General features: G+C 37.2%; 1 protein-coding gene across 1 annotated transcript in view; it reads right to left on the bottom strand.

Moving 5' to 3' along the window:
- The window catches only part of OFCC1 (orofacial cleft 1 candidate 1), a 48,872-nt gene that overhangs the window by 14,196 nt on the left and 12,342 nt on the right, over positions 1 to 22,334 (bottom strand). Inside the window, exons 4-6 of the mRNA XM_029961691.1 lie at positions 15,434 to 15,520; positions 12,128 to 12,211; positions 7,035 to 7,204 (exon numbers count right to left, since the gene is read on the bottom strand). Coding sequence (XP_029817551.1) covers positions 7,035 to 7,204; positions 12,128 to 12,211; positions 15,434 to 15,520 — 341 coding nt within the window. The remainder of the gene's footprint in view (positions 1 to 7,034; positions 7,205 to 12,127; positions 12,212 to 15,433; positions 15,521 to 22,334) is intronic.

The following is a 22,334-nucleotide window of genomic DNA, read 5'->3' as shown; positions in this document are numbered from 1 at the left end:
TTTGTCAATTTCAGCACAGAATGTTTTTATTATTTTCAAAGTCCCCCACGAAACTTTACTCCTTTAATCCTCTTACCCTTCCCCAAAGTAGGTGTCCAATTTTAGGTCTGTTTTGAAGACAGGGAAAACTTGAGTCATAACAACTAATTTTCTTGTTACAGCCCCCCCAAAAAACTCATGTCCAGGTCTGAGGTTACAGTCTATTTCATCTTCCTGAGTCCGTATTATTTTTCCTTACTGTCAATAAACCAGTGCCTCACAAATTTGTCTCTATTATAATTGTAATCAAAAAGCACAGACCATAACTTTATCCAATAACTTCCATTTGTACTGGCTCTCAAATCTTCTGTTTCAAGCATGCAGATGCATTTGAACACTTTATAATTAAAAGAGACATTCACTTACAATTAGTATATGAAAATTAATTACAGAGAGGAAAAAACCACTTTAAGTACAGTTTACTGTATGATTGTCTTAAATACAACAGTGGCAATGATAAGTTGCCATGTCTAATGATTTTTCTTTGTAGAGAACAGATTTCCTCCTGCTAACCCACATTCTATTCCATCTCTCTCCTGAAAGGCATAGGTGGAAATTGTTTCACATATTCAGTTGAAATCCTTTTCTGATTTGAATGCTGGTATGAGCAATTGTATAATAACATCATACTATGGGAACAAATTAGCTTTAGTATATGTTCTCATCATAACCACTTAGTCCTCAAAGCTGCATCTTGTCTAAGGATCTGGCACAGTAATGAGTAAAAACAACAGTGCTAACAGGTTGCTGGCAGGCTGAATAACAGTGATGATTTTCCACCTTTGTACTAAATAAATAAGCATGCTTGTAAAGCAACTGGCCTCTCTTTCCCAGTATTTCTACATCTCTCAACTTACAGATAACCTGGTTATGTTTCCCACTAACAAACTAATTGGACAACTCCAAAGCCCTTAAAAAGTCGTATTACACATGGAAAGCCCAATGTACCTCAAGAGCAGGAAGTTAGACTAGACAGCCTCCAGAGGTCTGGTTCTTCCCCACCTGAATGAATCTGTTCTATGAAGTAAAGGTAAAAAGTGCCATAGAGCTTAGGTTCCATTCAACAAATTCAGCTCTACTATAAGACTACAGAAGCAAAATGTTCGAGCATTTAGAGTAATTCCTTTATCTGCAGCTCAAAATCTGTGTAGTCTTTCAATGCTGCTAAAGAGTCTCCTTTCATAAAAGCTAACAAACATTAGACTTAGCTACAGCTGTGACTACAGTTTGGCTCCAAATGTATTAAAAATACAAATAAATCAACCCTGGGGACATAAAACAATTCTAGAGAACATATGAGCAACTAAAAATTTGTTTTCCTTGTATTTATTCTTTGCATGTTTGTGCCTCTATTCATCAGTAATAGTCACTCTTTCCTTACAATCCTCATCTGAGTTCTGCTTCTTTTAACAGGTGGTCAGTACTTGATGAAGTCACTTAAACTTCATCAGGACTTGGCAATCACTGATTCTCTTTGAAGAATCTTTGCAATTGCTTCTGTTTATTGAACCATAGAAATGGACTTCCTTACTAGAGTTTATATTAGGATAATGAGCCAGAGAGCTGACCAGTCAGATTACTTTAAGCAGCAGCAAATGCAGTATCATCATTTACAGTAGCTGTAGGATTCATTGTTCCAGCTCAATAGAATATCCAGAATTACTTCAGTTGCTTAATTGCCCCTCTGATCTTAAAGTGTGAAAGAACACAATAAAAACTAAGTTAACTCATTTTCGGCGAAAAACATAAGAAATATAGAAGATTTTCATTACTTCCCTTTAAATATTTACTTAACGAAAAATCCACATGACCCCTCAACAAAGCAATCAGAAAAAATTACGATTTAAAGGAGCAGCTATATCAATATTATGGGTATTGTGGCAGCAAAGTGACAGACTATTTACAGACATATAAAACAACTTTTCCAGAGTTCTGCTTATGGTGACAATAATTTCCATGCTCCCCATGGAAAAAAAATTCTTTAAAAAAAAAGTAAAATGTATATCTGAGTGTCCAGAAACAATGAGGCAGGAACCTTAGAAATTTTGAGGGTTCCCAGGATCCTACTGAGGAAGCAGGAGCAAGCCCAATAGAATAAAGATATTTAGAAATCTCCAGTTGCCAGCCTACAGAGTTGAGAAGTCTGCTAGCTACATATATTGGCATCTTCATCGGGCTTTGGGTCTGCTGGATGGTTGCTGACACACATCTGAGGGCCATGGGCACTCACTGAGCAGAACATCAGAAGTCCAGGGGACAGAAGCCCAATATCCCAACCTTCAGGAAGTTCACCTTGTGCTTTTTCCCCTAAAACATAGGTTTCAATAAAATGGATTTTTTCACCAGTCCAAGAGCAGTCTGCCTGGTAGAACTATAACGAATTTGATGAGCTTAGGCTAATTACAGATTTCAAAAGAAAATTAGGTGCTAAAGAAGATACACATAATTCCTACCATATCACACAAATTAAATGGAAACCATTACACTAACTGATTGTAGAGATGCTTTGACACTCAAATAATGAGTGTAGCATATAGTAGTTTATTTAAAATGAAGTCACCCACTTTTAAGACATGAAACATTGCCAGCTTCTGTTCTAGACCTATAATTCTCAGGGAAAAAAACAAGCAAGCAAACAAACAAAAAACCAACAAGAACAAAAAAACTCTAACTCATTAACATATGACATTCATTTAAAATATTGGCAAATATGACATTCATTTAAAATATTGGCAAATATCAAAAAGTTTTGGCTGAGGAAAAGTCACCTTCAACAGTCACCTTCAACTCTGCATTACTATTAGGTGCATATATTCTTACAATGATTATCCTCATGAAGAACAATCAGAATGGATTGTACAGTGCTTATCAGACTAAAGCTTTGATGAGGGGAGGTCTGCAGATGCCATCAGGATATAAACAATCTTTAAGATCCCTTCCAACCCAAACCATTCTCTGATATGATTGTATGACAGTATTATCCAATGGGGTATAACATGAAAGTAAATGTGCATTGGTGTTTTTTATCACTGAGGTCTGATCCCACTGATTAAATTTGTGATTGGAGAGCAAATTTATCATCTAATATAGTACCAAATTTTACCCATGTGCTATCCACCATTAACCAAGGGAAAACTGATCACTCCATCATCATATAAATTGATCTCTGTGACTTGGCAAGGAGTCAGAGCACTGATGATAATGACCCTGTAAGAGTATTAGGTCTAACACCCTGAGGCATTAACCTTTGTTTAACCAAAAGGTAAATCTTTTGATGAAAGACAACATTTTATTACTATCCACCTGCAACAAATAGCTCATTTCTTACTACTATAACTCAACTGCTGGTACTGAAGAGTAAAATCTGCACTTTACTTTCAGAGGCTCTTGAGTAATTCTCATTGGGGTCATGGATCAAAACTGATTTTATAGTTGTGATGATCAAGTTCTGTAAGGTGCTATGCCTTGCACAGAGGGCTAAATACAGCATCTGAAACCTGTAGAGAGCAATGGGGTCTGTGAATAAATTACCCTTAGTAAAGAATACTGACCAAGTTGCAGGAAGATGGTGGCCAAACAGGAAAGATGTTCTTGGTTCTTGGGCAGTACTGATTCTTTCAGTCACCCAACTATTAATTTTTTTCAGAAAAAACCTACATAAAACTGAGTAGTCACTTTTATTGTCTCAGTTCAGAAACAGCTGAAAATCCTAGAGTTGGTATTTTTCCATTGCATTTAAATTAATGTATAGCAAAATTATGTTGCCAAAAGCCCATCAAGTGCAGTCTCACCCCAATCAAAAGTGTTTGCTTCATCCTCATCAGTCTCATGTTTTGAGAGCACCTCATCTTTAAACAAACATGTTAAGTCAGCATTATGTCTTTGCATATTTCTCTGCTCTGTGTGATCAAGTTCTGCCCATAAGCGTGTGTCCCCTCATTGTCTCATAACAGATGGCTTTCTGTGGCACTCTGCATACCCAGGCTTGGTTGTACCTGCTCAGTTTCTACCACAACACAGTCCCAAAGTTCTGATTTTCCTGCAACAGAGTTTATTTTTCATTATTGAAAGCAAATGTCATTACGACCTTTGAAATTCTTAGATCTACATGGCAGGCCACAAGAAGCAGCACTGCTTTCCAAATTTAATACTTCTTAATGTGTTTGTTAACAGAACATGGACATCTGCTTAATGTTTTCTTTACAAGAATCTATCAGGTCTCCCCTTAAGTATTTCTTGCCAACCCCAACTATCAGCTTTTACATTTACAAAACAGGACATAAAGTTAAAACAATACAGCTTGAAGTTCCAGAGCCAAAATCTAGAGTAACTCCTTTTTTCAAAAAAAAATACTATTTTGAAAAATGCATCTGCTCTTTCAAAAACTTTGAATAGTGGTAATCTCATGCACCAAGCTGCTGTTGAAACAAAAGCTACCCATTTTTGTAATGCTACAAAACAGAGAAGAAAAACAATGAACTAAGGGATACATAGTTGATGCATAGCTACCCTCTTCATGCCAATGCTGCCAGCAAAGCTCTAGTGTAAATCAGATGCCTCATTGGAGAGAATTTTTGGCAGCCTAAAAACAAACAGCAGCAGTCCAATGTATTTCTGAACCTCACTTACAAAACCAGTCTCACGTACTATAAACTCTCACTTGTTATTTTTAACCTTTGGGCTCCCATGTTTTGTTTTCATTTTGTCAAAGCAAAGGAATATGAGAGAGATGTCTATTAGACTCCTCTCAGCCCAAGGGTTAATTACTCAGTTTTGTAGACATTTGAAAATATTATGCTACCTCTAATGGCAAAATTGATAGAAGCTTGTTTCAGGCTCACTTTATGTCATTATGGCAGATTAAATTAACTAATCATAAATTATGCTGGCTAAAGTACATCTGCTACTCACTAAACCTGCAGAGAGAAGTGAAGGGGTTTTTTTCTACTGAATAAGAAGTAAATGCCATGCAGAAAATTAAAGACTTTTACAAACCAATAAACATATGTTCAAGCAACAAAAGCTGGAAGCAACCCAAAGATGTCAGGAACAGATTCTGAAGACCAATGGCAGCAGCCTAACACTGAACCTGTGTCTGCTGTGGAAAGGCACCGACACTGCAATGCTGCAGGGGTATATCCACAGATCAAAGAGTAGAGATGTCCATTAAAGAATAAAGATCAACTAAACAAGAATTAGCATGCTCACATTACTGCTAGATGTCTTTGAATACCAATGACATGATGTGCATTTTTGCAGCCTCTACTTCCCATGTCACCTCTTCCATTTTCTGTTCAGAGGGGCTGAATGTATCATTTCTGTAAGTTTGCAAGGAAAAGACAGATGTAAAGATCACTGATCTACAAGAGAATACAGATTTTTCAGTGGTCCTCTTTTTACTCTCTGAAGTGCAGGATGCAGATGTGACAACTGATACAATATCAATGTGACTAAATTCCTTAGCAGGGTATGAACAACTGAAGTTAGAGATGTGTGAGAAGCATGGAGAGAAAGAACAGGTATTCAAGACCTCTTCCTTGCAGTATAGAGTCCCTCTCTGAATGCTCATGGTAGACCAGCTCAATTAATCACATTAAATTAGGATTTTCTTTGTTTTGTAATAATATAAGGAAGAAAAGTAGTATTATATTGTATTACATGTGAATTCATATATGCAGTTGTCAGCTAAAAAGCAGGATGTTGTTTTGTGATGACCAGACATATTGTTTCTGTCTAGTAAACAAACTTCACTGAACACCTCCAAAAAGAGTCCAGGTAAGATGATCAGCCTCACAGTGACCATGTCTAGAGGGAGTGTAAACAAAATACTGTGTTCCTTTAGATGTCACAAAGGCTCATGAAGCTATGGGGGCATCTGAATAGCCCAAGCATAGTTATATGCATAGTTATCTCGACATACTATAACCTTCTGGAAAGGTGCAGCACTCTCTGTTCCCCTATTCCTGGATTTATACTCCATCAGTCCTTTGAGGCAGATGAGGCTCTTAGTACCATCTGAGTCCTTTTCCCTCATGTTTCCCTCCCATTTCATATTCTCTGAACAATATTACCCATACCACCTTCCATTCATGATACATACAGTTATAAAAACTCTGAAGGAATGAAATATAGCTTCAGGATTTAGAGGAAAGCAGTAAGGAAGAGAATTCTGTCTCTCACCAACATGCAAAGGAAATGATAAGGTTTAGTCCTGCAGTGAAAAAAAAAATCTAAAAATTTTTCTGAAAATAAAAAAAGCTTAGATCACCATCAGTCACTGGATAACCTATTTTAAGCCCATCAGAGCCAGCATGCTGTTCTCATGTTGCTAATTAAAAATGATAGATTCATCAATTAATCTCTCTTCCTGTCTTCTAGTCTTAGTATGAGATTTTTCAAAGGGACAAATGGTAGTTAGGTGCCCACAAGTATCATTTCAGCCCCGAAAACTTATGCCTTTGTCAACATGTTCCCAACCCTGCCTCTTTACACTATGAAATGACAAAAAGAAAACCTTAGAAAGCTTTGCCACCCTGAAAAACATTACAAATTTATAATTAGGGAATAGTCTTATTAACTGTACAATGAACATTGCTACATGAATCCTCCATGTGCTCCAATTTGAACTTGCTCACTGATAGACGAATAACCCTCTGTTAAATTTGGCAGAGAGAGATGTCCTAAGCTTAGTCTCTTGATTGAAACTCAATTGCGATATTGCTCCAGAGCAGTCAGAGATATTCCACTATTTAGGAAAGAAGCAACTAAGGCAATCTGTTTTAATTCACATTAAAATGGAGACAAAGATAAAGGTCCTGTTGCTAGCTTAGCAAAGTGCCAGTCACATAAAGCATGCCAATGAAAGTGGTTATCTTTTCCTCTTTCAATATATGTATCACCAGGCAGAGAAATAGAATTGGGGTGTACAAGGTTAACAAGCCAGCATCATGTTATGAAGCAAGCGATAAAATTGTCTTACAGTTCTTAACTCTGACCTGTTCCAGTGAAAAGCTGCCAAGCAGAATTATGTCATCTTGAACATCTCTCTCAAACTGTTCAATATACGAAGGAATCTCTTCATCTTCAAGCTCCCTGTGAAGGTCACATGCCTTACTGGAGCTGACAGGCATCACGGATTCTGGAAAATCTTCACTGACGACATGGGCTGCTTGAAACAAAAGTGGAAGATTATTTCTTAGCAAATGGGAGTTTATTCACTGGTTAGTACCTTCTCAGTTAATATGTTTGGCCCACCAACATTTTAAGACAACAGTTCATGCCATAAAATGAACAGTAATAAATAACATCAGTAAAACAATTGGTGAGTGCCAAGTGCCAGTACCAGAAAAACTGTCCTCGAGTGCAACATCTGCATTCAGGTACAAATTTAGTATGTGCAGCTTGTTTCTTAAACACTTTTTAAAAGGCATGCTCTACATTTCTATGGGCACTTTGCTTCCCTGTAAATCTTAAAGGGACTGGGATCTGGAACAACCTTGGCTTTCAGGAGTAATAACTGCAATTGAGGTTTTTGGGAGTCTTAGGTGAAGCCATACCAAGCATTTCATCATCCTCTTAACTCCCCACAAATGATTGGATTACTTCCCTAGGTGTGCACATGCAACGCCTGCCTAATTAATTGGGTCCAGTTCTGCTCTCACCCACATCATTACCCTGATTTCACTGTGATGACAAATGCAGAACCAAAGGGTACATGCCACACATAAATAAAAATAAAACCCATTCATAAATTCACCTTTAAAGAGAAACTTTGTCCTTTTTTCAGTTTAATTGATCATGCTACATTAAAAAAAATAGATCTTCTCATTGATATCTGCTACAGTAGTAATACTAGTTTGGGTCATAAATAATAACAACAACTATTTTTGCTCATTTCTCCATGTTAGAATCACTAAAAAAATGACAGATACCAGATTGTCCATGTCTGACTTTCTTGCATCATATTTCTATGTGTAAGCTTTTATAGTTCTCTGTGTCTATCTCTTTGAGAAACTGCCATATCTACTTATTTACTTCTCTTTGTCCATCCTATGACATAAAAGCAGTTAAAAGAGGATTTTTTTCCTCGCTCCCCTTTGAAGTCTTTCATTCTCTAATGAAGACCAGAAAAGGAAAGATAAAACTAAGGCTATTAACATTTTCAGATTTACTCACTACTCGTTGTTTAATGATTTTAATTGTTGAACCTCCCGAGTACTTAAATCACCTCGGTGCCACCAACACACAGGAAGTAGGGTGGGTTTTTTATTTAATTACAACAGGATACAATTCAAAATCATGTTGGGGGAAGTGTACAGTAGATATAAACAACCTAAACCATTACCTTAGGGTACACATCTCTTCATGTAGAATTTTACAAGCCTAATGAAAAGTGATTTGACCTACACTATTAACTGCAAAAACAAAACAATATTTACTTTTAAATTTACTGTAACATTAAGGGTTTGGCCAGAGAGAGAAAACCCAGGAAGCACTGGAAAAAGAAGATGAAGCATGTCTTGTTCCCCTCAATGCTGTGTTGTGCACAACAGGCCATACGCTCAGCTGGTATAAATCAGCTGCTTTACTGCTTTCACAGGAGCGGTGCAAGTTTACGTCCTGGGAAGTCAGTAGAATCCTATCTCAGGATTCTCTGGGTGTAGAGAGATAGTCCTTATATATCAAAACAAAATAAAACCACTTGGTTCAGAAAGACAACCATGAAACAATTCATCAAAATATCTTTTTTTTTCGTTTTTTTTGTGTTTCTTATTTTGTGAGGAGTCATATTAAACGAACTCAGTTTTGGTAGGAGACACTGGGTTCATTAGCACAAGTTTTGTGGAAAAAGAGCAAAAGAAGAGAAAAAACATTTTAAAAGGCCTTTTCAAGGGAAGCAACTGCTAAAAATACAGAGATAAATTACAATTTAGATTTGAAAAATATTTGATACATATGCTTATTTAAGCATAGTTGGAAAAATTGTTCATTTGCCTGAGTCAGAAACAGTGAGAGAACAGGGTTAGTTCAGCCAGTCTACTCCTTTCACAGTGGCTTTGCAAAGAAACCTCTTGAACTTGGTCATCATTAGGTTGGTCCTTGTTTGAACTGATCCACAGTTTGGAGGCTCAAGTGATGCCCCAGAGCAATTCTTGACTAAAAAACAATCAAACCCTCCTTGTACAAAAGTAGCCCCATCTACTACTTCATGTACACAGAAAAAAAAAGGTTGGAAATTTATGAGGAAATTCATTAATAGAATGATAAACTAATTAAAAACTTATTGCTTCAAGTTGTTAGCATGGGCATCAAAACTTTTCATTACCTTGGTTGTACTTAACACCACAAGTCATACTTTCCTTGTAGTTTAAATCACTTCTCCTCCTCAACACAGGCTGTATCTGCAAATGTTGTGCTGTAACTAAAACAATCTCTCCGGTATTAACTTGGCTGCTTTGTGACTTCATTTGTCCATCAGATAGCAGCACTTTATATACTGAGATGATAATTTAAAGGGTAGGTCAGCAGCAGACTACACTTCAGCATAGGTTTGAATGCATAAAACTGCTATGCACTCCACACGGAAAAAGAATTTTGGCTACCTGGTTCTAAAAAATTGTGTATAAATTGTATCTAAAGAAGTCCATTGCCAAAGGTTCATGCATTGGTTTCAGACAACTAAAATGCTGCAAAACCTGGCACTTCAATTTTGCGGTTCTTGCCAAAGAACAATATAATAGTAATTATTTTTTTATGGTATTCACCTAGCATCATTTAATATGTGCATGGATCACAATCTTACATTGTTTGAGAGATTTTATCACTAGGTAAAAAATATACAGTGTACATTTTTAAAATCAAACCACCTACATTGTCTTTTGAATTGCCTTATAGTATGAACTAACACATACCACAAGAATGACCAACAGGTTATTCATCAACAAAATGCTTTAAATATAAAATTATATAAATTTTGAGCCATGTTCTTTCCTTTCCTTTGGGGATCATCTATTAATTAAGACTGTATGATTATGTGATTTTTCAGCTCAGTGGTCAAACGAAGAAACGAAGCAGTTCTGTAAGAGTGGAACCAAATGAATCCTAGTTTTATACTGATTTTCTGATGTCTAATAAGGCTCAACTCCCATATTAGCTTTTCCCTCAGTGGAGACATTAATAATGCTTGTCTTCTCTGCTCAACTGCCTGCTTCCACAAAACTGGTAGGGAAGTCATACCTGTGAGTCTTACTCTCTGTTAAAATAAAGGTTTGGAAATGAACAAGTTCAAAAATCGGGGAGGAAAACCAGACAGAAATAAATACAGCCTGATACATGCACACAGAGATGGAAACTGCAGAAATCTCACTTCCTCGGGAAAATCTTTCTCTTTTCTGGATTTTATTCACCCAAGCAAAGCAAATTAAAAATTCAGCTAGAACAGTGTGCAACTTCACACCCAGGACTAGCTCTGATAGCCTTTATGGCACTCATAAAAGCACTGAGGCACTGCTTGAGACACATAACACAGTGGTCCGCAGTGTCTCCCCAGCTTGCTCCAACTCCCAGGGGACTCTGATGTGCATATGCAGTGTGAGACATGCATGCTAATGCATTTGCTTGCCCCTTCAATTTAGCCACCCAAAAAGCAATGGTCAAGTCTAAGTTAGTTGTCCAAGATCATTCTAGAGCCAAAGGAAAGAGAAGAACAGCTTCCAAGGTGTAATTCTTCTAACCAATGAAGAGCCATCTGTGTGAGGCGAGCTGACTCACTGCCCAGAGGTATTTCTCCCTTCCTCTTTCACCACTTTGGGGGAGCCCCTGTGGGGCTAAACTTTCAGAAAGCTAATGTAGAGGGTACTAGACCCCACCCTGAGGCAGCCTATAAAATGACATCAGGACATTGTCCTTCATCATATGGCATTATTTTGATGATAAACCTACTGATGAATATGAAATGCTATAAACACTTGTAAACAGGGACTAGATAAGTACCACAGATAGACACCCCATGTCAATCTTTCATAGAGAAATAATGTTGGTTTCACCACCAAACATGGTTTTATTTTCATCTATGTTGCAACCTGCAGCATTGCTATTATCTTTTTCAGTAATGTGGATGTCTACATTAACATATAACAATAGAGAACTTGCTGATAATTTGTTAAAGGTTTTTGCTTAAAGTATCTGTGTGAATTTAGTTGTGATGGTCGCACTTTTTTTCCTTGCATTTATGCTGAGGTAAAATGGGTTTCAAAGATGTTACTGATATGACCAGTGCCAGTTCAAGAGATTTTTCAACCCTAGGTGAATGAAAACATTTGCATCTTCTAGAGCAAAGATGCCTATAAACTAAATAGTCATAAAACATTGCAGCTCCTGGAGCTCCAGTGCTGTGGGCAACCACTTACTTGGTCTCTGTTTGACAGAGTAGGCCCTGTGTATTGTTGAAATACAACAGGAAACTTCATACAGATACAAAGAACAGAAAATACTTTTGCACAATAGACCTCTGCTGAAAAAGGAGAGAGGGGATATATAAAAATACAAGGGCAGGTCAGAGTTGGGTCTTGTACAACCAGCCAAAGTAAGGCTGTTGGCTTGAGGTGAAGAAATCTCCTATACTTTATTGCTTTTACTGTAGATGGAACATCAATATGTATTTTCTAACAAAGTCACAGGAAATATTTTCTTACTCATATGATACTGTAAATCCTTATATAGATAACCTTAAACAGTGTGATGTCACCTGTGTATCTGGCAAATGGTCCACCCATTTACCAGCTTAAGAAAGGATTTGGATTTCTAGATTTGACTGCGTAAGCAATAGTATTTCCAGTTTTCTTTCCTAAGTGTGTAATTCAACATGCAGTGAAGTAATCTAGAGAAAGCACGCCACTTAAGTTACACTTTAAACCACATAAACATGACTCAAAACAAAAACATTTGGAGAAAGAGACCTTACAGGCTTGCATTAAAATCAGCATCCCTTTGACTTCTGAGTTCAAGGGGATGGATTACCCACTCTCCTCCCCACATGTAGACTCAGAAGAGTTTTATTTTCCTTTATGCAATTGATTTTGTTATTTACCTTGGAAGTCCAGCATCTTGTTTTCTTCATCTAGAAGCTTCATCAGTTTAGAGTACAGGATTTCTTCATCAGATTTTACAGGATCTTAAAAAAACAACAGTGAAACAGCTATTGTTTCTTCCTGTTGTATTTCAGGAAACATTATTTTAAACTAAAAGTAGGATATAAACATAGGAAGCCATTTGACACTTAAAGATAGTTTAGACAGTGCTCCTTTCGGAGCTCAGAATAAAATTACAGTAACCTCTTCTGTGAAAGACAATTTAAAATAAAAATATAATATATATTTTTAAATGGTGAGCCTAATTATACGTTGATCTGGACTGAAATTGTTTTATTAATTCTGCTAATAGACTAGCTGAAATGATTGTTTATATTCAAATTGTCAGAGAAATTCTGTTTGACTCTCTATGAAAATCAAAATACCCAATTTCTATTCTAATGTGATTTTGGATCTTCATCAGAAATTTTACCTTGCTCTCCATAATACTAACATGTATAACATTAGTATGAGTAATTATAGCACACTATGAATTTTGATTCTGTGGCTGGTCAGTCATTCAAATTGTCAGTAATATGTGCAGATTTTAAAAAGCAGCAAAGGACATGCACACTTACCTTTTTCCATGAGACCTAAAAAAAAAAATATCACCTTAAAGGTCTATATTCAAGGGTGAAATGAGCAAGTGGGACTGTCTTCTCTCCAGATCTCCCAGACTGTGACTTCTCTAAGCTGCTGGTGAAGACAGGCAGATAGAAGGCCAAAGAAATGCATACAAGACAGGTGGGTTGAAGTACAGCTACAAGCAACCTTGAGTGGCTTTTTTAAGTGCTTGAAAGAATCTCAAAGAATAAATTTTCTTTACCACAAAATTTCAGAGCCAAGTTTTCTGTTACACTGAGCATTCAAAGAAGGTGGTCGCTTCTGCAAACCTCTTTTGAAAGTACAGAATCTTTTACATTTAACATTGAAATGTCCCCCTGGTGAAGGGGTCAAGCAAATCCATAGTGAGTTGTTTGTTCTCAGAGCATTATCAACTCAGAAAAATGTCCAGAACAAATATAATTTATCAAAGGTAGAAAAAATAATTGTCAACATCTTTATTTTCACAAAATAACCCATTAAAGAAGAATTAGTGGCTGAAGATTTGCTTTTCACCAGCTATTCTCTTAGGGCATTGGGCCTGACTTTCTTAAGCCCTAAGAAGAGTGTAACTTTAAAATGTGCCCTGATTTCTTCATCTTTTTCTGGTTTTGGCTTTTGCTTGTGGCAAGCTGCTAGCTGGAAAGAGGAGATAAATCTATAAGGTTTCCAGTTAGGGGATGATTATGCAGGACCATGCAGTTCTGACCATCCTTTTATCTCCATCCACTACGCACAAATGTAGTTCAACTTATTTAACACTTCTGCAAGGAAAAGACAGCCAGTGAGCCTGGTTTTTGAGTATCACCAAATCAGACTCATTAAGGTGGGAAGGCACTTCTGGAGTCCATCTAGCCCAGTTGCCCCTGCTCAAACAGAGCCACCTATAGTCAAATTGTCCAGGACCCTGTCCAGGCAGTTTTTGAATATCTCCAAAGTAGAAGACTTGCTCTTGGTAGAAGTGTTGGAAAATATGCCATTATAACTGCTCTACAGAGGTCAACACAACCAAGTACTTGAAGCCAATACTGTTGCTAATAGACTTTTAATAAGCAAGTGTTATATCAACATATGAGTGACATTTTTGCCAGGACAAAAAAGGAGGAACACCAAAGGACAGCTGTTTACACATGGACCTCAGGTTTAGCATGATATGCAATTGCCTAAAACTGCCTCCCCACTTCAAAACCAAGAACCCAATGGACTTTCTAAGAGCCTTCTTCTGTTCCCAATTTTAAAATAAGTAAATAGATAGAACCCTTATCAGAAAATACAAAATCAGCATTTAAGGTTAAGTGTTTCACTCAGCCTCTTCAACACAGTCAAGGGAACATTTTCTCCCAGTGAGAACTGTCCTTCCCATATATCCCTTATGTTACCACTAGGCACACATGTACAGATACAGAAATTTAATCTACTTCTCTTTTTCTGGTTATGAAGCAGATCTTGACTCACAAAGCCTACTTGCAGGATAAACCAATGCAGGACCAACAGGAAAAAAATCTTTCATTTAAAAACTCTGAGTTAGAAGTTGACTTCCAAGGTATTACACTGCTGTCCTACACAATGAATGTGGAAATTATTGGGATGAGATGTAAACCAATCTTGATAACCCCTGATTTTTTTTCACCAGAACACAGAAATTCAAGTTACTGATACGCATTATAGGCTGGTTTTTTTAAGTTACACAAGTTTTTGTCTCAAAACTTTAAAACCTTCATATGCCCTCAAAGTTTCTCATGAATTTCAGAACTGAACTACTTTGAGACCCTTTGTAGTAAATAACTTTTTATAATCTGACTACATCTGCACAACTAGAGAGTCTCTGCAGTACAAATAAGTGCACACTTTAAAAAAACAAAGGGATAGAAGCGTAACACAGGAGAACTAGATCTTGCATGCTATCAGGTTGTTAGGGCTTAACAACAGGAGCTGGGCCAAAGCACTCAGTGCATAGCTAAGCACTTCATTACCATGATGATGTTCTTACTTAAGTCCATACAAATTCAGGCAGGCCCGTTCCCACCCTTTTTTATCTAAAAGCCATGACAGCAGAGGAGAATTTCCTCTACTAGACAATACCTCCTGGTTAATCTCTCTCACACCTATGCATAACTTCTGTTCTTCCATCTCTGCAGAGTCACACCCTCCCACCTGCCCCTGCCGTCCCCAGACAGCAAAGTTAAACATCTCGGGTAAACCAGGGGAAAAAAAAAATAACAAAAAAGCCTCCTCATGCACTTTGGTGCAGTCTGGGGTTTCCTTCTATTAGGCAAACACACATTCAACTCAGTAATAAAATTGCTCTCCAAGGAGGACTTTGGGAGCAGGGTTGCGAAAAAGCTGCAGCTTAGCACTCAGTTCTGGACTAACTTCATTAATTAAAGAGAACATGATGTAGACAATACTCTTGGAACACGCTTCTTTTTGCTACAGTGGCAGAGCGAATACAGCGCAGCCTCATTTTTACCCGCCCATTAACTCACTGTCCTTGATCAAAGACTATGTATACTGCCTATCCTGTTCAGAGCAGTTAAGGCTTAGAATTTAAATTGTAAACCTCAATATTTAAATAGAACTGCATATGTGATCTCTGTCACCTCATTTTCATGAATGGAAAAGAATATTCTGACACCAAAATTACATACTTAATTCTGCCTCACCTTCTTCACTGACCTCCATCCCACACCGCCTTGGGTTTATTTCCTCATCCATCAGCGGGTCAAAGTAATTTCTGCTGTATTCATTTCCTGTGGAAAGCACATGAAGTAAGGGTCAGCGATTATTAGAAGCACATGAACTAAAATGTTAATTTTGAAATCGATACCAGCAAGCAAAGGGGCATTTTTTGCTACTTTACAAGCTTAATTTTTTTAACAAGTCCTCTAAGCCTACTGGTACTGCAATTATCTTCTTGTGAAAGGTCAGAAAAGGTAATTCTGGAAACAAGTGCACTTTATGTTACTTTTGCTCAGGAACTAATGAGAAAAAATTCTCAAATTTAGATGATGGAAAGATAAGAAAAATTTTTTTAAAAATCCAGCACCCCCAACATAAGCCAAATTATTCTTGAAACACATTGTACAAGTGAATTATCCATACTGCAGAGGAATTTGTGTTTCACAGCTGACCCCTCCAGTTTCAACAGTTTTAAATTTCACCACTGAGGTTTCAACGTCTGGTGCATCTTTAATACTGTATTCAACAAGAGAAGTGTTTAATTACAGAGGAGATACTAGGATACTGCCTCATTAATCTGAACTGCAATTATGCTCAGTTGGACTAGGTAACTAATCCAAGATTTTGATGGGGCAAATCAAATCATGTTAGCACTTTCTATTTTAACAGCTAATTTTATCTGCTCTTTAGAAAATAAACAAGTTTACAAAAAAAGTCATTTGTTAGAATTATCAAGAAATAATGCAGCATCTAGCTGCCTAGAGGAACTCATGATAAAAGCCAGAATTTTCCTTATACAAGGAGGGAGGATGGACTTTTTCCTCAAAGTATGTTCTTTCTTCAGCAAAAAGGCTACACTATTAAAACCAACCACATGTTTACTGCGTTTGCAAACACAATAAATGATAATTAAACAGAAAAAAAAAAGATGTAAAATAATTTTGTCCATAACAAATTTTTAAATCACTTGAATCGACATTGATCTATACCCTGACAAAAACATAAAAGCTAAATGTATGAGGGGGTTAATTCATCCTAGATACCCTAGGTTGTCTACAGTGTATTTGTTTTAGGATCAAAAATAATCCAAGCAGCAGCTCCTTTTCAGAGACTAAATGAAACTTTGATATGAAACTAGGTTTAATTTATATTTCTGCACTGGCACATTTTGACTGTCAGTCTCTGTTCCTTCAATGTAGTAAGTACAAGAACTGAAAATTTGCTTTACCTTGAGGTCTCAATAAAGAAAAAATAAATGAGTTTCATTTTTGTTACTTTATCTGTCAACAACTACTAGGCTGGTATGAATCTTGGCAGTATGTAATCAAAGTCTTATGTACTGCAATAACAGAGCTATTCTACCTTATTCACTGTAATTGTTTTTCTCTAGCACAAAGCATCGTGATCTTATATGAACACCCCTTCATATGCTGGTAAAATATTTCACCTATGTGCTAAAAAAGATAATGATGATGCATTTCTTTATTCAATTACTTCATAGATGTAAATGTAAATTGCTGGAAAGTGTGTTTTACCCATAGAAACAATACTCAGCTCTTGTGCAGTTTTTTTGCACAATCTTACCATTACAACGGCTTTTATTGAATTTTAATATCCCATGTGAGTCTGGTGTGAAATTCTGAGGACTAGACTTTTGGACAACTCCTCTGGACAGAATAATTGGTATTTAGGAGGAAGTGTCATGTTATATTTGAGGCTGCAAGGCATGGAAAACATTATTCAAAACAGAGATATGTTGACAAATACCATTAAATAGCTTGCTCTTTGGTCTTCTTTAAAGAAAAAACAACCTCAACAGTTTGAGGAGTATGAGATATTTCGTCCAGGGCTTTGGTTCTGTTAGAACCACATGCAGTTGAATACAGACAGTTACGCAGAAGTAAAAAGAACCAGTGGGCTTGATTTCTTCAGTGCAACGTACACACCTTAAAACCTACACAAGCAGAATGAGTGGAAAACACAAAAATCACCTCTTCGTAGTGATTTTTGTAGATAGCAAGGTATTGTAAATGCAGGACTCCACAGAAGACTTTTAATGAGGCTTTCAGAAGAGCTGAAATCACTGCAAACCTTAGGTCACATCTCTGGGGGGGGTGGGGTGCCATTTGTGGTGGTTTTGGTCTTTTTCCCCCTCGGTTCAACTCACACCTTGAAAACCGGTGTGACCAGGAGGTCTGGGCTCTGGGCAGGTCCTAAAATTTGTCAGGGGCAGTGGGAGTTACTTTAGTTTTAAAATACAAAATTATCAATTTTAGTCAACATAACATACTGCCCAAGGCATTTTGCTAATAACATTTTGTGAGCATGTGAACAGATTACTAATCATTTCACATTTGCTTTCGGAAATATTTGAAAGTGTATAACATGTAAATTAACAGTCCACTAAGGAATTCATATTGCTCTACTTTGTGGTATAGACAAGGTAAATGTTAGTACAGAGCTTGCTTGTAGGTATTTTGAACAGCAGCATAAAGCTTGGTGTTTTCAGAGAGTAAGTTACTTTGAATACCTGCTCCTAAAAAGACTTGGCCAACTTTAGAAACTTAGGTCTTTGTTTTGACCCAGAGGTTTCCTCAAACCCATTAATTCAATTTGAAGTCTCATTCATCCCTCAAAGTTGTGTTATTTCATGTGGAAAATGTGATGGATCATTCAGAAAATCAGAATTGACGTACAAAACTACAGATTATCTATAAATTGAAATAAAAATGGAAAGAAGGGTGTTGGCACAACAGTGACCAGGTGGGAATTTATACAGTTTAATTAAAGCAAGAGGAGTTGCTAATAAAATTAGCATAATCCTTGGATGCAGCCCATGGGACTGTATACATATTACTAGGACTGGATGAAACTTAAAAGATGCCTGTTAAACTAAGATGTCTGTAGTCAATTATGCAGTCTATGTCCTGAGAATACCACACCAAAAAGGCATGACTAAGCTGCATTTCTACATCATCTTCTACTCCACAAAGAGATCAGGCTGTCTGTATCAATTACACATCAAAGATATAGCATGGCATTTGAATAAAAGGCAACTATTCTATTCATATTGTACTATTGATCTAGTTTTTTAGTTTAATGAAAGAATAGACAAAACTCTATTTCATCTGTTAAGTGTCTCCTGATCAGTGTAAAAATTAAGGAATTATTAATAGCCAGGTGACTGATTACTAAAAGCTTGAATAAGCAATAATACCGGTGCTTGTTTTCAGAGTGATGCTGGATCTTCAAGATAAAAGAAAAAAATTTTGGCACGAGCCATCTTTCTTTAGAAGACAGTATGCAGATTATGGTCTGTGCAAACTTGCCTTGCTATGTAACAAGTCCCTTTTCAGACAGCAGCGTGGTCAACACATCTACCAGTGACTTGATAGAACCTTACTGTGATGAGTTGACCTTGGCTCAATGCCAGGTACCCACCCAGCCACTCTATCACTCCCCTTCCCAGCCGGACAGGGGAGGGAGTAAGATGGAAAACAACTCATGAGTTGGGATAAGGCAGTTTATTAAAGCAGAAGCTAGATGAAAGCTTGCACGCACAAAAGCAAATGAAAAGATAACATGGTTTGTTCTCTACTTCCCATCAGCAGTGATGATTGGCCACTTCCAAGAAGCAGGACTTCAGCATGCATAATGGTTCCTCAGCTGGCAGCCATTGGAGACAATGAATGCCTGCCTTCCTGCTCCTTGCCATAGCTTTTATACCTGAGCTGATGTCATACAGTATGGAATATCCCCTTGGTCAGTTTGGATCAGGTGGCCTACTTGTGTCCCCTCCCAGGATCTTGCCCTTAACTGGGGGAGGAATGTTACAGTGTTGGTGCTGTGCTCAGCAGTAGCCAAAACAGCGGTGTGTTGTCAACACCCTTCTAGCTGCCAATGCAAAGCACAACACTGTGAGGTCTACTATGAGGAAATGAACTCAAGCTCAGCCAGAGCCAATACATAAGGCAACTCATAAAAGCTTTTTGCATAAGATAGAATAAGACAGAGGCATTTTGGAAAGATGAAATCCTGGTCTGAGAGAGCATTCTGACCCAAAGTGCTCTTGGAAGAGCAGCTGGAAATGGAAAAGTGTAGTTCTCCTTTCCCAAACCTCTCTTAAAGCATTGATTTCAACAGGAATCCCTGTTAGGGAACTCACTCATTCAACAGAAATGAACTTAGTTCCCTAGGAATACTTCTCATTTTACTTAACAGATATGGCCCTTTGGGCAGATCAAACTTAAGGTTCTGTGTTACCATATTTCTGGGTTTCTTTATGACAGCCAAAGCAGCATCCTGGGGTCGGACTTGGATCCCATCTAAGAGAGGTGCACACTTCAATTTGGCCAGCAAGAACTAAGACTTGGGACCAAAAGAAAGGGAATACAAGGGTCCTACCTCCTGCATTTCCAACTACTTCACTTACCTTCCCTCATGGTGGGTCATGTGACTAGCACTCCCACTCACCTATTTTCATGATTCAGTACCTACATTGATAAAGTTTGATATCTGCAAGTTTCTTCTTTATAGATACAGGTCTTTGCTTCTATGCTGTACTTTGAAAAACATCTCTGAAGAACCTTAACAAATTCATTCAAAAGAATTCTAGAATAAGAGAGGGAAAAGAAGCCTTTCACCTTAAAAAATCTCACAGAATGCACAAGTAAAGAGAAACAAAAATCATCAACCAAAACTGCATAAATAGTGAGAGTTCATGGACAGTGAAAAACTGATTTGGTTTCCAGTGAGTTTATAGGTTCTTACTTCATTTGAACAATGATTTAAAAGTGTAAAATAATGTAGGAAAGTTTGAAACTTTCACAAAAAAAAATTATGACTTTTTATTCCAAAATTTTTTGTTGCTAGATTTACTTAGATCTAAAGGTTATGAAGATGTTAAAAATAAAACTATAGTCTTGTAGTGAATTGATACATAATCTATAAGACAATGTTAGCTCTCCATTCTCATTTTGGCAAGGATAAAAAAAGGATTATTGTGAGCTAACCAGAAGTTATACTTTTAGTTTGGGTTTTTAATTGTCCTTACTGAACCATGATATTTGTCACCATGATATTTACCTCAGCTCATGTCCATTACAAATACTTTTAATTAAATCTATATATAACCTAGATCAGTCTAAATAACTTCTGAATGCCTTAATTAAGACTCTTTTGTTAGTTTAGATTTATATTTAACATTATTGTTTATATTATAAGTATAGATAAAGATTTTCTACTGTAGATCTAAAATAACATTCTTGAGAAGTGCACCTTTATTCCAGATTACCAATATGGGAAAGTGGTAGCGAGTTTTACATAGAACTTTCATGAATACCTATCAGTATTCAATGAAAAATTATGGCTAATGGCATCCTCAAACTGAAGAGCAAGCAAGTGACTGGACAGTAGAATTTATCTTGAAAACACAGCTCGTTACACACTACCAACACTAGGCTACTTCTCAATTTTTAAAAAGTTTTAAAGGTATCATATGTCATTTTCCTTATCCTCAGCAGAGACTGTAGGCAATGAATAAATCAGATAGCTGTGTCTTATGTTTATATTGCAAGCCTTGAATAAACTCACTTGTCAGCTTTGACAGGACGCTGGCAAAGGGGCCGTTCCTGAGCTAAGCAGCGCAGACCGTGACGCGCCTGCCCCGACTCTTGAAAAACACCAAATTGAGCTCATGGCACCCACTATTTTTTCCCGCCACTCCACTCCTGGAAGACTTGCCACTTTTGCTGCTGTTTAAGCAGCAAAGGTACAGCATGGGAATTCGTGGGGTTTTTTTCCTTTTTTTTTTCCTTTTTTCTTTTTCCTGCAGGCAACAGAGGGCACTCTGCCAAGGGATGCCAGTGTGAAACCTGCTACTTTTCCTGGGGACACACTGTTGGTCGAAGGCGTGAGAAAAAGGTTTACTGATGATGGAGTTTATTTAGGAACACTATTAGATAATGTGACACACGTCAATGGGGAAAATGGGTACTGAGCGCTCCCAGGCTGACAGGCTTGGCTGGTCCTACTCTATGCCAGTGAGGGAACTTGCAAAATTTTGAGGATCTGTCAGCACTATTATGAAGCAAACGATTTCCAAGTGTAATAAATTAGCCTTAAAAATATATATTCAGTCTGTTTCTGAAAAAGTATTTCCCAATTACAAAATGCATCCATTCTTCACAATTCTTCTCCCCCTACCTTTCACAAATTCAATTTTAGCACATTACTTAGATGAGTGGCACGGTATCCCTGTTGTTAAAATTGCATGCAATGGATCACGTTTTGCACACTACATTACACCTTGTGCCATTCTGCTGATTTCAATTGGATTACACATTGTGTAATTCAACGCAAAATTACTTCCAATGACAACCCTTTTATTCCTATGCATACATGGTGATCCATCATGCCTTGCATATGGGGTTTGGCATTTCCATTTCAAAGTCCCTGTTGGAATCAGAAAGCATGGAACCACATACATAGAACTTGAATTATTAGATATAAACTTTGCCATTCTTTAAGAAAAAAAGGGTACAGTTTTGATTCATATTTCTGGTCCCATCCTTTATGCAAATCATTTTGTCCAACACAAATCGTCAGTGTCACAAGCTCCCATTTCCTTCACATGCAGCACAAACATGAATTTCCAGCAGATGCCTATTTTCTGACTTGTTTTGCTGTCTTGCCAGTGGGCACCTACCACTTCTTTGGAATGAAATTAGACCCTGTTAAAAAAGCTTCAGCCTCCAGTTCTCAGTAAGGACTGAATTCAATACACCTGCTGATATTTCTTTCAATTTTATATCCCACGTGGCTCCTTCACGAAGTTCTTTTTTTGTCTGCATATTTCCACATCAAGGTCCTTGCCCAGTTATATTT

The sequence above is a fragment of the Manacus vitellinus genome, unplaced genomic scaffold, assembly GCF_001715985.3.
Source record: "Manacus vitellinus isolate BGI_N305 unplaced genomic scaffold, ASM171598v3 scaffold_39_pilon, whole genome shotgun sequence".
NCBI classification, from domain to species: Eukaryota; Metazoa; Chordata; class Aves; order Passeriformes; family Pipridae; genus Manacus; species Manacus vitellinus.
The sequence above is the reverse complement of the archived record's forward strand: the minus strand, read 5'-3'. Positions and strand labels throughout refer to the sequence as shown.